Raw genomic sequence first — 15,523 nt, forward strand, 5'->3', positions numbered from 1 at the left:
AGGTCTAATAATTGCCTTACAATAATAACTGGGATTGAGCGTGGGCGTGAGGACTAAGCGTGCCCGCCAAAGTACGAAAGCGCATAAAATTTAGCCAATGGCGGACACCTGTCGAAACTCCAGATACTCGATGGTCCGTAACCTTGCTGTGTGCCGTCTGGATTGAAAAGTGATGTAAGGGTGATATGCACTTGACCGAGGCGTTCCAATTTAGACGTCTGGAGTAGCAATGTACCTATGGCCAACCTCATATACGACTCTATTCTTACTAAAGACTGATTATAAATATGGAGTTACTTTCGCCGCTTCTTCTCCAAAACGACACACCTTGTGAAGTGGTGGTAGGTTTATTGCCGTTCAAAAGGAGTTGTGTAAAATATATAGAATATTTATATAAAATATTTTTGAATTGATATGACCATGGGCGGCAGTGTCCGCTTACCATCAGGTGGACTGTATGTTCATCTGCTACTTCTATAAAATATCATTTATAATCTATAGATGCCGCCGGGCATCGCTTCGTATTGTATAAAGGTGGCAGTTATGTAGGGCTCTGCCTAATGAGGTATCCATTATAAGCACGTTGTTATGTAAATGGGATTATTCCAGCATTAGGAGATCATTGAGATCGACAGCTTAGGTCGAAGGTCTTATATAAATTTCGCTATACATGAATAGCAAGGTAATGTAGGTGAAGGCGAATGCCGTAGCAGTACCGTGTCGACTAAGATGTATGTAGTGTTAGACATACCACTACTGGTGATGGTCAGCACTAGCTGTCATGTAGACATATAGATTCGGCGCGGTTTTCGGTATTCTTTTTGTTAAGTGTAAGCCAATGTAGTCGAGCTGGATATTTTGTTACAGAGTAATAAATAAATAGCATATAATGTAATTATATTTAAAAGGGAAAGAAACACATCTTGGTTTGATTGAGCCTCACCACTACCACCCCGTTTTTAAATTATCTTTGCGTGGTAACGTATCTGTGAACAGCTTTACGTAGGTGTTCTATTTAGAGTTGGTCACAGATATCTATCAAAAAAAGTTGACAGTTGTTCCATCAAATGTCACATTTAGTGTCCGTTACTAACCATCAGGTGTACTGCAACGAAGTTTTCTACACCAATCTTATAAAAAGCTTATAACTATATCTTCATTACTTACATTAGGGCATGCCAATTAAAGTATACCGGCAATGTTTGGGCCCAGCCTCCACATCGGGAAGGCAATTAAAGAGATCGTTACTGCTAAGACTTGGGTCTGTTTTTAATGAAAATGTCGTTGTTATAAGTCGTACTCCTGTTTGTTTTGCTACTGTATATTTTGGAAGATACTCTGGTACGTAAAGAGTGTAGGAAAATGTTTGGGAGGCCTAAATTAATGCCACTCGAAAAGGGTTTTTAGCCAAAATTCGCAAGTCTATTTCCTAATATTATGTGCATATAGACATTAGTGTTTTAAAAATGTTTAAGTTATGTAGGTATATGATAAGTTATTTGCAATTTATATGTCTAGAAATAGCATATATCATTCCCACAATTTGGTCGAATCCTACGATACATATCGCTTCATAAATTCAAAAGCACCAGAAATAACAAAAATCCGAAATGTATTTATTGCAAAAATAATATCGTGAACCTTCATAATATGTTAAAGGCTCCAGGGCGTGCTAAAGAACATATATATACACACAATCATACATACATACACTCAAAAAACATTACCCTCCACATTCGGGGAAAATAATACATTTTGTGTAACAAATGAGCGTAATTTTATTTATTAACGTTTTTCAAGGGTTTTAAAGGATAGTCCTTTGTGACTCTACTCTGTATGGGTTTAAGGCTGTGGGAAAAATTGAATTCAACAGTAGGTTCATGAGATAGTCATGTCATTCTTTCGGATGAATGTCATTCTTTGTTGAGTTTATTGAAGCTGACATATGTTCCATTAACGATCAAATTTACTTTCGGACGAATGCTAAACTTTAGCGATGGTTAAATAGGATCTTCAGTTTTAATTTGTGTATTCATTGTTGATTTTTCCATAGAATTTTCCATTGTAAAACGTTATTTTTAGGCGCAAAATGCTTACTGTTACTTACGGACACACCTATAGCTTACAGCGTACTAAGCTTACTTGTGTTTTGGGTGGATGGACACATACACAGACGAATACACGAACACTGGGTCTGGCCCACACAAAACATCAATATTCATTACTTTGATATTCGTTTGGCTGGGAATCGATTTCGGAACCCTTTGGACGTCAGAACGATATGGTAAGCGCTGTTATGGCATGGGTCTTTTAGACCACCCGTGTGTCGGAGTGTGTTAAAATAATATTCCATACAATGTTCCACAATAACACGAAATTTGCGGATGTAAAACCATAACTGCAAACCAGCTTTCTGAAAACCGCCTATTCCTGTTTACGACGAAAGGAAACCGCTGTAATGCTCCTTATTTTCCGTAAAGACCCCTTTGAAGGTTTGTGGGGCATGACTTCCCATACTCCTTTCAAAATGTTTAAAACCGGGACGATATTGTCTTGCCATTTTGACTTTTGCGGCTAAATTAGGCAATGTGTTTGCTTTTCTTTCATTTTATAGAAAAAAAAGTGAACAGTTCCCCTTTGTTAAGTACTTTTTTATTTAGACTGTGGTAGACCTGTAAAACCTGGCTAATGCAGCGAGCACATATTGTTACCAGTTTACGGTCCACATTTTTAAACTATTTCGTAACAAAGTAATTTTTCTAGTCGTATAGTGACTATATTTTTAAAGTTCCGTTCTTAGTAACTTGTACATTAGATCTAAGCTTAAGTTTACGTAAGTAAGTGCACAGAAATAGCCAAGTTGGAAGTAGGTAATCGGGTTACAAATGATTTCAACGCCTTTATCACAGGACCGCGTGTAAAGGAAACGGCGTTTGTTTAGCGTTTTATCTTGAGCGCGATAATTTTTTACCCATTCGAGGTGAGCGAGTAATGTTGGTGTCTTATTGCAGATAACACATGGATAAATCTGTGTTTCTGTGATCGATAGATTTTAAAAACTTGTAAAACCTGGCTAATGCAGCGATCCACACACTGTATACCGTCAGTTTATGGTCCATATTTTAAAACTAGATTTTACCAAAGTAATTTTTAGCCGTATAATGACAATATTTTTAAACTTAGGTTCTAAGTAACTTGTAAGCTTAAGTTTACGTAAGTAAGTGCTCAGAAATAGTCAAGTTGGAAGTAGGTAATCGGGTTAAAAATGAAGATTTCAACGCCTTTCACAGGACCGCGTGTAAAGGAAACGGCGTTTGTTTAGCGTTTTATCTTGAGCGCGATAATTTTTTACCCATTCGAGGTGAGCGAGTAATGTTGGTGTCTTATTGCAGATAACACATGCTCGTTTCAACGTGTTAATATATGAGTCTTAGACGTGAATGTATAGGCGAGATGCTATCGCCTGTGTTTGGGGTGGGGCAAATTTATGCACCTGTTTCGTGTGCGCTTGATTGAAAGTACGGGTGTGTGACAAATCTTTGCGGGATTTCTGGACACAAGCGGAAGGGTTTCGTGTTGTATTTGAATTTTAAGGTGTGTACGGATTTGTTGTAGTAGGTAGGTATATAAAGAAATAAAAAAAGTTGAGTGAATTGCAGAAAAATCGTAATATTCATTACTTCTGAAATGGTCGCTTTTAAAATGTACACATTTTATTAATATGGTGTCGAAAATATTTTTGTAATTTTACAATACAATGTTTTAAAAATTAAATAAGGACTGTTTACGAGTGTATCTATTGCTACCCTATGACGTGTAAGCTCTGTAATAACCATTGCGCTCTAGTATGAAGGGTGTTGTAAGCCTAAGACCTCCGGGGTTTTAATGCAGCTTTAAATTTCGAAAATTTAAATGATAATATTTATTTTTATAGCAGAATTAAAAATGCCCATTTTGTGCATAAATTATTTCCCATCCTCACTCATATTTTATATTTGGACACTGTTTAAAACTTTCTCGAGATCACAGCTGCGGGTGTCTGTGAAGTAAAGTTAAAAACTACGCAAACTGCGCAGGAAATAAAATTAACTTTTCACGGATATAAGTTATTAATGTACGTGTACACTTTATTGTCTTATTTTACGAGATTTTGAAAGTGTTTTTATCTTTTGTTCTTTATGAAGCTCGAGTGCTTGTAGTTTTGGAGCTTGGGTTTCAGGTAATAAGCATTGTAGAGCGCTATGGTGGTTGAAGCAGTTAAAGCGCTTGAAGCTCTTTAAATTGCCACTTCCTGATAGTATTATTGTTGCAAAAAAGTTAGCGCTACTTTGTCCTACTTAAAAGTATATGGTGAGGCCGAGATGTGAAATGTTACAACTCAGTAGTAGAAACGCACTTGACTGGCTGGTCTACTATATTATTTAGGGTTGATTATAGATGTCTGGGGGCGATAGAAACCAGGTGACCTATATTTGTTTGTGCCCGTTTGATAATAAATCAAATTTCATAAAAAAAACCTACAACTGATTTACGAGTTCTTCCGTATATTTACTTGAGATACAATTACATGTAGTAAAAATGTATCTGGTTACACAAATAAATACGAAACCAATAATAAGAAAATAAAATAATTATTGTACATTCAAATAAAATAACCGTTCACCCAAAATAATAAGAACAACCCAAAATAATAGAATAGGGAGGTTACACAATTTTACAGCAAATTACATAAAAAACAAACGAACAATTGGGGCCGCGCGGAAATATATGCCGACGAATAAATATGCCGCGAAATAAATATGCCGCGGAATAAATAATTTAGTGTCGTAAATGTAAATAAATTTATGTTAACTACATTGTGTGCCCGTGTCTCGTCTGGCATTTATGGGTTATTGAGAGGGTCGGACAAATTATTGCCGCATTGTTTATTTTCTATCTTATGTGGTTACTAGTTTTTGCCCGCGACTTCATATGCGTAGAGTATTTAATACAAAAAAAAAACTTATACTTAATTGATTGATTGAATTATGAGTGACGACCCGCGTGGCGGAGTGGTCATCATACCGGTCTGACACGCAGAGGGTCCCGGGTTCGATCCCCGGCCAAACGGATATTTAAATGATGAATTTAGATTTCTGTTTCTGGGTCTGGGTGTTTGTGTATTTGTCTATGTGTGTCCATGGCACCCACGACACAGGGAATCCTAATGTGGGGCTGTGAGTGTAGAAAGCGTTTGTTTGTTAATTTTAATTAGTAACCTTTAAATATTTTTAATTAGTATTTAGTGTAATATATTTATTACTTAATTCTATATTGTAAAATAAATCCATCTTTTATTCATCTTATTTTCTTTATTATTTCAGTAAGTAAGGCGGCCTATGTAAATAAATTATCTATATATAAATAATAAACAATTAAATTCTTACTGAAATAATACAATAAAGAAATCATCGTCACACAAATAAATAAATATTTTTGAAGTTCGCAATGCTATGTCATATTAACCAGATATGGTAAAACGGTTTTAATAATATAATAATAAAAACTTTGCGTATTATATAACATTTATTATGTAAAATATAATATAATATAATATGCAACTGTAGAAGCTCTGACGGTACGTAAACTGTAAAAAGAACATACTTTTGGCTGCATCTTTATCAAACGTTTCTATCTTTTGTACCGAAAAACGCTTTCCCCGTTCAATCGGAACCGCCTGTTTCCTGATTCTGTTCAGAATGTTCCTTAATGAATTCGAATCGTACAGTTCTCATTGTTGAATTTTCTTGCGCTAGTCAAAAACTCTGTAATATTATGTGATGCGTTAACTGACTGTGAAATGACGAAACTTTAATTTCGGACAGAACTATATTTCTTGCCTATTAATTATGTAAGCATCGTCTACTATATCGATTTTGTATTCAATAGCTACAATTAAAAGTTCTTATTATTTTATTTCCCTATGATGATGGGGTAAATTTTTATTATCATGTATAATCTGTTCATACAGAGATACTGTTATAAAAAATAACTTTGACTATGAAAATAAAATGATATAGGCATTTATATTTATATGATCTATTAATAAAATAACGTTAAGCTGTTTTTAAAACTTACATGTAAAATTTGTATGAATACATTTTAAAGTGTTAATAATAATTTAATAGTTCAATAAAGATACGAGTACTAACATCTATTTGAATTGCTAGGAATAAAATGTTTCCATAAATTTACAATCCAACTTAAACAAAAATTGGGCACTACTTACTACTTATACGTAAAAACTCAAAGATATTTACACTGTAAGCGAAGTAACCGTTTCTGTTTAAACAAAATATCTTCGAACGCTTAGCCGTCCGATCGCAATTGAACAGCCATTTCCGGATTCGTTCCGGAACGTTCTCTAACGAATTCGAGCCACTTAGCCATGCCACTCGTACGGAACTATCCGGACAATAGATTTACCACGTTTACCGTACCGGTATTTACCGCGTATTTTTTATTTTAAAATATAATTTGAATTTAAATTGTGAAATTTATGAAATTTAATTACAATTTAAAAATTGAATTCGAATTGGAATTCAAATTTATTTCTGACGTAATTAGCTGTGTAGCTATTTGTTTCTTTTAGTATTTAATTTTGTACTTCTATATTTTACGTTAAAATACTGTTTAAAACAAGTGTAAAAAAATTGTTTTACAATTTGTAATAAGTGTTTAACGTGAATCAGTTGACCTTACAAATATACTTGAATAAGTAGCCATGTAAATGACTTTACGATGTTTCCTCTAGTGTCACAGGCAAAAATTCACATTTGGAGACTGTCTAACTTTAGAATTATTAAGCAGCAGTTCCTTATGATTCCCAAAATTATAAATTCCGCGCTTGTTCCGAATATGTTACAGTAACGAAAAATGCTAACTTGTTGATTTATTCCGCCATGTTGGCACCGGAATATGATTTATTTTGTGTGTGCAATGAATTTTTATCATGTCACGGAAGCATTTAATTTTTTAATTCCGTTCGCGAATAAAAAATGAATTGTCTTTTTAATATTTTTGGAGGCTATATGCAATTAACGCAATGTTATGTTTGACATCATGTTTTAATGTAATTATGCAGTAATAAAAATATTTTCATGAAATATAATTGAACGAACATATACGTATTGGGAAGAGAGTTCAATATTCATATTGTAAATGTGTTTTATTATACTTTTAGCCACACCTATGTATCACAGCTTTCACAAATACACACAAATACAAATCTCGAATAGAAATTTTGTCATATTTTTAGATAATAATATTTTGTTCACCAAACATTGAACCCAAAGCTCTAACCATGACCCTACCTCCATTTATAAATTTAAAGTTTAGATTTTGGTCTCATAACTATTCCACTGAAACATTGGCCTGTATACAGTATAAAAGACTGCTATATATCTTCTTATGACGGAGGCTGATAGGACACGGTACATATTTCACGGCTCTTTGGCAGGCAGTGCCGGAGATAGGCCGGTAGCGTTAGAAAAACTGTTGGTTACCTGCAAAAACCTAGATATACAGAAAAGTGAACGTATATAAAAGTAACGTTAAAAATGCGAGGAACAAAGTTCTTAAAATATACTAAGTTAGCATAAAGATAAATTAAAAAGAGGAAAAGAACACAAAAAAGCTCTCCATGAGTCAAGTCTATTAATCTGTATTAGGCCAGTGCTATACAGGATTATAGCCTAAGCCATTCTCATTCTGAAACATATTCAGTAGATAATAATGAGTCAAAAATAAATGATAACTATGTTGACAAAAGTTTTGAGTTACGTAATAAGAAATACGTATCAAAAGCATTAATATTTTTTAGATTTAATATTCACACACTAATATTGTATTTGTTTGTTACAGGAAATTGCCGCTATCCTTATCAGCTTCGACAAACACACAGAATGGCAATCAAAAGAAGTCAAAATTCGGTAAGTACATAATTATTATAGTTATTAGAAACCATTACCTAATATCGTATTTCAATATTATTTTTATAAATGCCCTCGTATAAATATCCGTATTCGAATTATCCGGTAAATGTTATGTTAAACGAAAAGATAAATTCTTTGACCTGAAATTAGGTGCTCAATCCGGATTTCCTCGGCGGCGCTGAGATGCCGAGATCATGAATGTTAATGTCGAACTACCGTTCGGCCGAAAGAAGCCGAAAAAGTAAAAAAACAGACAATGGAGACAGAGAGTAAAAAAACTCCACAAAATCATGAATTAAAACTATCAGTAGTCGCGTCTTCCTACTTTTATACTGTTAGTCTGTGACTGTACCTAATTTGGCGCCCAACGAGGGACCCGTTCCAAGTTGTAACAACTTTAAGCAAATTAAAACTTCCGCCGTGACTACTGCTCTCTTAGTCTCAACCGTTGAAATATTAACTCTTTATGAGGACGTAGTGTACTTTCGGAATTTCGATGCGCCCGCGGATCCGAGTCGTTAGTTTAAAATTTAATACGGATCTCGGTGAGTTGAGTACGGTCGGCGCTGCCTCCACGATTACCTACTTGTTCCACTGTTGAAGATACGCTACAGGATTATTTTTTTCTGAATAAAATTCATCGTTGAGTGTAGGTATGTTTTATGTCATACCTACTAATATTTTGACTATACTTGCAGAGTTCTTTATAGCTTACTACTTGCCGAAATCTTTCTAGTTACTGTTACGTTAATGGCGTATTTAAAAGTTACCATTTATAAAATTCTGGGATTCATAAAAAAATCGCTTTAACTTCTTTTAAGTACAAAAAGTTGTAATAACAAAATTAGAAAAAAAAACACACACACACACACAAACACACACAGCAATAACCACCTCCTTTTTGAAGTCGGTTAAAAAATGGGTTGGTATGACTTGGTAGCACAGCAAAAATTCATTGTCAGCCATAGATTAGTAAAGATTACTCACTCCTAACAAGAAAATGTTACCAGCTTTGACAATTGAAATTGTCACTGTCAATTATTTTCGTGTTTGAAGAATATTAAAAAATGTAGTTTTTAGAGCATTTACGAATGAAATGATGTTTATCCGCACTTTTTCTTCGACTTCGTTTCTTAACTGCGCATGTCGCCATTGTTCCGCGTAAATTACACCATGTCAGCCATTAAATGACTGACAGAATTATCAGCCGTTTAAGCCATTTAATGGCTTCCTTCAATTACAAGGCGGTGAGATGTCTATACTTATCTATTTTGTCAGCAAAACAAAAATATTGAGCGCTTTTTGTATTCTCTCGCTTTTTTCGCTTATCGTTGATCGTTAGTACTAAGACCAGTCTTTGAGTCCCAGATTTGTGGCCTGGATTTTTCCTTTCATAACAATGTGTGTGGGAGTTAGTTCAACTAATTTATGTTGTTTTGGCGGTTTAACACGCCAGAGTTCGGTTCGTATAACTGCTCAAACTTTCCCTCTAGCCAATGTATTGTAACCCGATTGGCTTTATTTTCAGCGAGACTGCGAAAATATGTATTTTTATAGCTGAAGCAAGTTGTTCGTACTTCGATGCATTGTTTGATGTATTTTTTTGTAAGTAAGACTAGAGATGTATAAAGCCTTCCAGGTTGAGTAGTTATCGTCACTTGGACATTTGTAACATCAGAGAATTCCGTTCGCCATTTTTGGAGGATAACTCTTTTGACACCTTTTTAAGAGGGTCTGTGCTGTTTATCTACCAAGCACATAATTTATAGTTGTAGGCCATCAGATCTAAAAATCGTCTGTTTTTATTGTTTCTCTCTTTGTAGGGGTTCATGCCTACAAACACTACCGTATTTTTAATGAGCTGATGATATAATATAAAAAAAAATTATGCTCGTGTTACCGTTATGTAAAGATATACACATTACACGGTCCTATGAATCTCTTTGTCATAATGTAAAGTAGCGTAATATATTGCCGATTTATCATCGTATTCTTATATCTTTAGCCAGATTTATATACAATATTCTATGTAGTGTTATGCTATACAGTAACATAAATGATTTATCCCTTTCCTCATTACTCCATCCAATTAAATCAACACGAACTCCGAGTATTGTATATCGCACGCAACGCCATACGATCGATCTAATCCGTGTAATGAGGCGTGCCCATCGGACCCAGATTATTGTTGAGTATAGCGGTAGCAGGGATAGATTGAAACTTGGCTGTTCAATAGGGAATCCGAGGTTCAAATCTCACACAAACATTTTTGATTTTTCAAAGTTAAATTAGAAATTATTTATCACTTGCTATGACGGAGAAGGAAAATGTAGTGAGAATAACTATACTCATAATATTCCTTTAAAATAATTGTTAAAGGTGTGTCAGCTATACCAATTTGCACTTGTCCAGCACGGTCGCCCAAACTCCTGAGAGACTTGTACCTAGTAGTGGAACATAAAGGGATCGAGGACCATAGATGCAACATATTCTAAAGCTAGAAACAAATTCTGAAGATAAAAAAAAACATTGTAATATTCATGGTACAATTACGAGGTCATAAACGCCATAGTGAAAACATTGTTGGTACGACTTCGTAATTTGACTAACTTTCATAAATAGTCCATTGCGTTGACCAATTAAATTTGTAGGAGATGAGTTGTCTCAATTTCCTCCTTCAATTCTGAAGCAAAACCTTCTAATTCTGAAATGTTTGAGTCATATATCAAATCGCGATACTATGATGTTGTAATCGATCAGATGTAGAGAATAACACAAATATAGTGTGAAAAAACAAACTTGTGATAAAAAGTATTAATAAAAGAAAACCTTCGATAATCAACACGCAAATGCATTAACCAAAATCAAAACATTATTTTTAGGGAAGGTTTATATCAAGAGAATCTACAGACCGATCTTTACCGGATGAGCATGTAAAGAATTTTGTTACACCACTAGATTAATTTAGTCTGTCTGAGATGGGATTATATCCCATTCCATCAATTTAGCTCATCAATGAGATGGTGGAATAAATAGGTGCGTTTATAATGAAAATGCACATCACCATATTGATTGTATATCACCTGATTGAACCAATGTAAACGAGACGAGGCATGCTAACTCTCATAAAGTGATTAGCGGTTATTGGTGTGCGATACATCGGCTGTTAGCTGTTCACGGCTATTGGGTAATGCGCTGCTCTATTCTAAAACATGTTTCAATGATTACTTTGAAATAATTGGGTTTTTGTTGATACTTTGACGCGAAACACGCCATACGTCTAAGTCTTTTTGTGGATGTTTTCTTGTTTCACATTGTTGTTTGTCTTGATATTTCAAAGATTTTTTATTATTTGCTTTTTCAATAGTAGTATAAATATAATGTTACTTTCTAAATCAAAATAAAATTTGATTTTTGTTGGACCTCTAGATTAATCTAGTCTGTCTGAGTTGGGATTATACCCATTTAACTCATCTATGGGTGAATGGAAAAAAATAAGTGCGTATGTAACGAAAATGCACATCACCATATTGATTTTATATCACCTGATCGAAGCAATGTAAACGAGACGAGGCGTGCTAACTCTCATAAAGTGATTAGCGGTTATTGGTGTGCGATACATCGGCTGTTAGCTGTTCACGGCTATTGGGTAATGCTACTCTATTCTCATACATGTTTCAATAATTACTTTGAAATAAATCGGTCATTGTTGATACTTTGGCAGCAAGCACTTTGCAAAACTCGTTTATTTGTGTTTCACATTTTTGTTTCTCTTGATATTTTAAAGATCATTATTTGCGTCCTCAACGTTTAATATAATAAATATTTATTGTACAAATATTTTATTTACGAATTCCTTAATCAAAATAAACGTCCATTTTGGCTGACCTTTACCGTGACCATTTATTTCAAGCATTTTTCAAACACAATACTCGGAAAAGAAAATTTTAAGCAGTAGAAACATACCATGAAATCTTAAATAGGCCATAAGGTACAGACAGGCACTTAAAACGGAAACGCGGCTGTCACTAAAGAAACTGGCGAAAAACCGAAACATATATCACGGCACAAAAACTAGACAATCGAAATTGAATACTAACTAATGTTCGGCGAAACTAAAAGTAATTTACAAACTGAAATAATTTAGACCCGGAGTTACGGTCGACAGCCACGAACCATCCTGAGGTCAAAGTATGGCAATAAATTGAACTGTTATGATGGCTATAAAGTTTGGAAAGAAGCAAGCAATAACCGCTAACGTCACGGCAGTTAAGAGTTTTTATTTCGAAATTAATACTTTAGAACGCACAAAAACGATACAGTTGGATATACTGAGCCATTTGCCTGATAGATTATTTAACCTAGTTACATTGGATTTGTTGCGGAATTCTGAATCTGAAATGGCTTTTATTTTAACTTGGTGTAGAGGAAATTGACAAAATATGCTTGTTCATGGTGAAAGTGTTTTGCGAAAATCCGTGACATAAGTAATATATAGTGCTCTCACACTATATTTTTTACCATTACGATAATATTGGGTTAAAACGGTACTAGACTGTTGAAATGAACTTGTGCCTTATTTTGCCAAATCAATGTTTTAAACTTGTATTTCAGTTTAACTGCAGCACCTTCTATTTCTGATGCAGTTTTGAAAATGATGGCGATACTGTGTGGCCTTTCCACTTAGCAGTCTAGCAACGTATTTATGACCACGCTTAATCAGTAATGTTTAATAATATAGAGTGAAGCGTCCCCCCTCTATCAGTTGAATTATGTCAATTCCTTATTGCTGTAAAATAAAAAAGTGTTTGCATATAAACGCACCCAGATGGTTTATATTCAGACGAAGTCTCATAAAAGCCCATCAAAATATATATCCTCCCTCGAAAAGCCATTGAGAAGTTGGCGAAACTCCTTCACTTATAAAACTCCGCTAAGCCGACTTTCATTATAATTGCCGTAACATTGTGATTTTTTTACGATAAGTTTTGCACAAAACCTATTTATCAGAAAGTATAAAGCGCCCGAAGGTTCTCCGCTTTCTTTGACTTTCCGGAGTTCATCGTAAATTGAGTAATACCTTCATTTTTAAACTTTCCTTTATCAGCTACGCTTGTGTTTTATTGCTTGGGTTCATGCAAATATTTCGGTACGTGCTTTCCGAGATTCAAGCGGCCATCATCATCTTTTAAGTGCCCTTTGAAGACTGCGGACTCTCGCTTGTGGAGTGCATCTTTACTTGCATCGGTTTTGAATGGACTGAATTGCTATCAACTGTAGTATTTAATATTTTATCCGCAATATTAACCGCACATGTTAAAGTTACTAAGCCTGATTATACAATCATAGGTATACCACTTGAAGCTTGATTGTGTACCCTCTTACTACCAGCATTATTGTTAAAACGATTCGTAACTCTTTCTTTTGTGTTTAAATTTACTAAGATTATATTAGTCATTAATAAAAGTGATAGCTTAGTAGAGAAAAACTTGATACCTCATAATACCGAGTAGTACTTTAATCTAATCAACTCTGTGCATTTCGATGAAACCCATTAAAGTATTAATCGCAGGTCCATTAATTGTCCCGCCACAATTACCGTTACACCAGATATCAGTAGCCGTTTCGAAGTGACATGACGAGTTAATTCTCTAAATCACTCGATCCACGAATCGATTACTCGATATTTATCGGCGCGATTAGCTTGATTGAGATGGAACAGCGGCATTAGGTGACATATGCCCCGATATCGGCCTCGATCCAATCGATTCTGCGTTCACTTGGTGACGTGAATGGTCCCACTAAGTCTGAGTTACAGGTGTCGCTTCGGGAACGTTGGGTTAATTGGATTTGGGTTTTTGGTCCAAGTAATGACTTGCTAATGTAAGCGCTATGCTGATATGCTAATGCTAATTATAATGTAGGTAATTGTATTCAGGGCCGGATTTGGGGGCAGATGAGGTTGATGCCCTGGGGCCCTCGCAATAGGGATAAAAAAGTAAAATTGCGGGACAGCAGCTATTACGTTCTTTTATACTGTGTTTTTCGTATTTTTACTGACAATACTTGTACTTAATTTATTTGACCGTTAAATAATTATATTTGTCGTATTTCGTAGATCATTTATATACTCTAATATAAAAAATTCAACAATTTCATTCAGGTTTTTTATTTCCTACCTACGTAAAAAAGTTTTTTTTTCCGCTTAATCAGTAATAAAAGTTAAATAAAAATGGAATATATAATTTAGTAACATATACTTAAATACTCCTCGTTTGTTTACTCCGGAGTCATAAACAGCTAATGTTCTTGTTTAGGCCACATTAAGTCTAGGCAGGTAGTGTAAGCCAGCGATCTTATCTTTAGCGCCGTCTTAGCTACCTTTGCGCGTGATTTATAATTATCTCCCAGATTAGGATGCAGCCGAAATCTGTGGGATTGTGCATTGTTCATATTGTTATTGTTACGTAAGGTAAGTAGTACAAGTTCTTGATAAAATTAGGTGGATTCTGCCAGAAGGCTTTATTAACTAAAGTGTAACTTACTTAGTATGTTTTTGATTTTTTTATGATTTTCGTCTGTTTGTTGTTGCCCTTGACATTAGAAATGTCATGATATCAGGAACATTATATAAAAGGAGATAAAATTTGGCTATTGGTTAATATCAGATTATTATTGACTCATTTTCTTATTTATAAAATACAGCAGTAGCGAACAAACTCGCCGTCCACCCATGGCTACCAAGTGGATAGCCACTTGGTAATAGTACCGCCCATGGTCGCCTGCAATCAAGCCCACGTAAGATAAGACCCGGAGGTAGACCACAAATGCGTTGTTACCTCTTAGGATGCGGATAAGTGTATTTTTATGTAGTCGTAGTAATTTTGCGGAAGTTATATTTTTGCTATCGCCCCGAGCTTCAACGGTTAGAGCGTGCTATAGCATTTTCAGTTATCGAAGTACCATTCCCGGTGTTAAAAACTAATTGCAAAACGTGATTAGACCAAGTACATTGACAGCTTTCTCGCCATAAACAGTCAACTGCAACCGACTGACGTTTTATGAGTGTGAAGTATCTTCCATCTGAGTAACGATCGAATGAGGCTTCATTAGGACGTCATCCGATCGAATTACGTAAGCACCTCTTGATTGCGAATTCCTCGCGGACTCCGCACATCGGTCGATTACAGTTGATTTGATGATCAAATTGTCGATTGAGTACTTCAGCGTCGTTAATGACCTATTTTTGTACTTTGAAAACGTGTTTAGTCTTGTTTGTGTTGATAATAACCGATCTACGAGGTTTCGAAATGCTTTAAGGATAATTTAGTTCCTACCCACGACGACCCGCGTGAAAGAGAGGTCATGATATCGAGACATCGGATCAACAGATCATCTAAATTTCATGTAAATCTCTGGCTCTAGGTTGTCTTTGTCTGTCCACGGTACCTACGATATAAGGAAATCCTAATGTGAGGTTAAGAATCTAGAAGATATACTCCATAACTCCATAGTGGGTAACCTTCGTCGAACGAGACTGTTTGCCTAAT

At 35.0% G+C, this 15,523-nt stretch overlaps 1 protein-coding gene across 1 annotated transcript in view; it reads left to right on the top strand.

The window, feature by feature from the left end:
- Camta (Calmodulin-binding transcription activator) overlaps positions 1–15,523 on the top strand; it is a 138,971-nt gene that overhangs the window by 50,578 nt on the left and 72,870 nt on the right. The window contains exon 3 of the mRNA XM_073092523.1: positions 7,903–7,970. Coding sequence (XP_072948624.1) covers positions 7,903–7,970 — 68 coding nt within the window. The remainder of the gene's footprint in view (positions 1–7,902; positions 7,971–15,523) is intronic.

The sequence above is a fragment of the Epargyreus clarus genome, unplaced genomic scaffold (assembly GCF_041222505.1).
Source record: "Epargyreus clarus isolate Ecla_fem2 unplaced genomic scaffold, WU_Ecla_fem_2.2 ptg000004l, whole genome shotgun sequence".
NCBI lineage: Eukaryota > Metazoa > Arthropoda > Insecta > Lepidoptera > Hesperiidae > Epargyreus > Epargyreus clarus.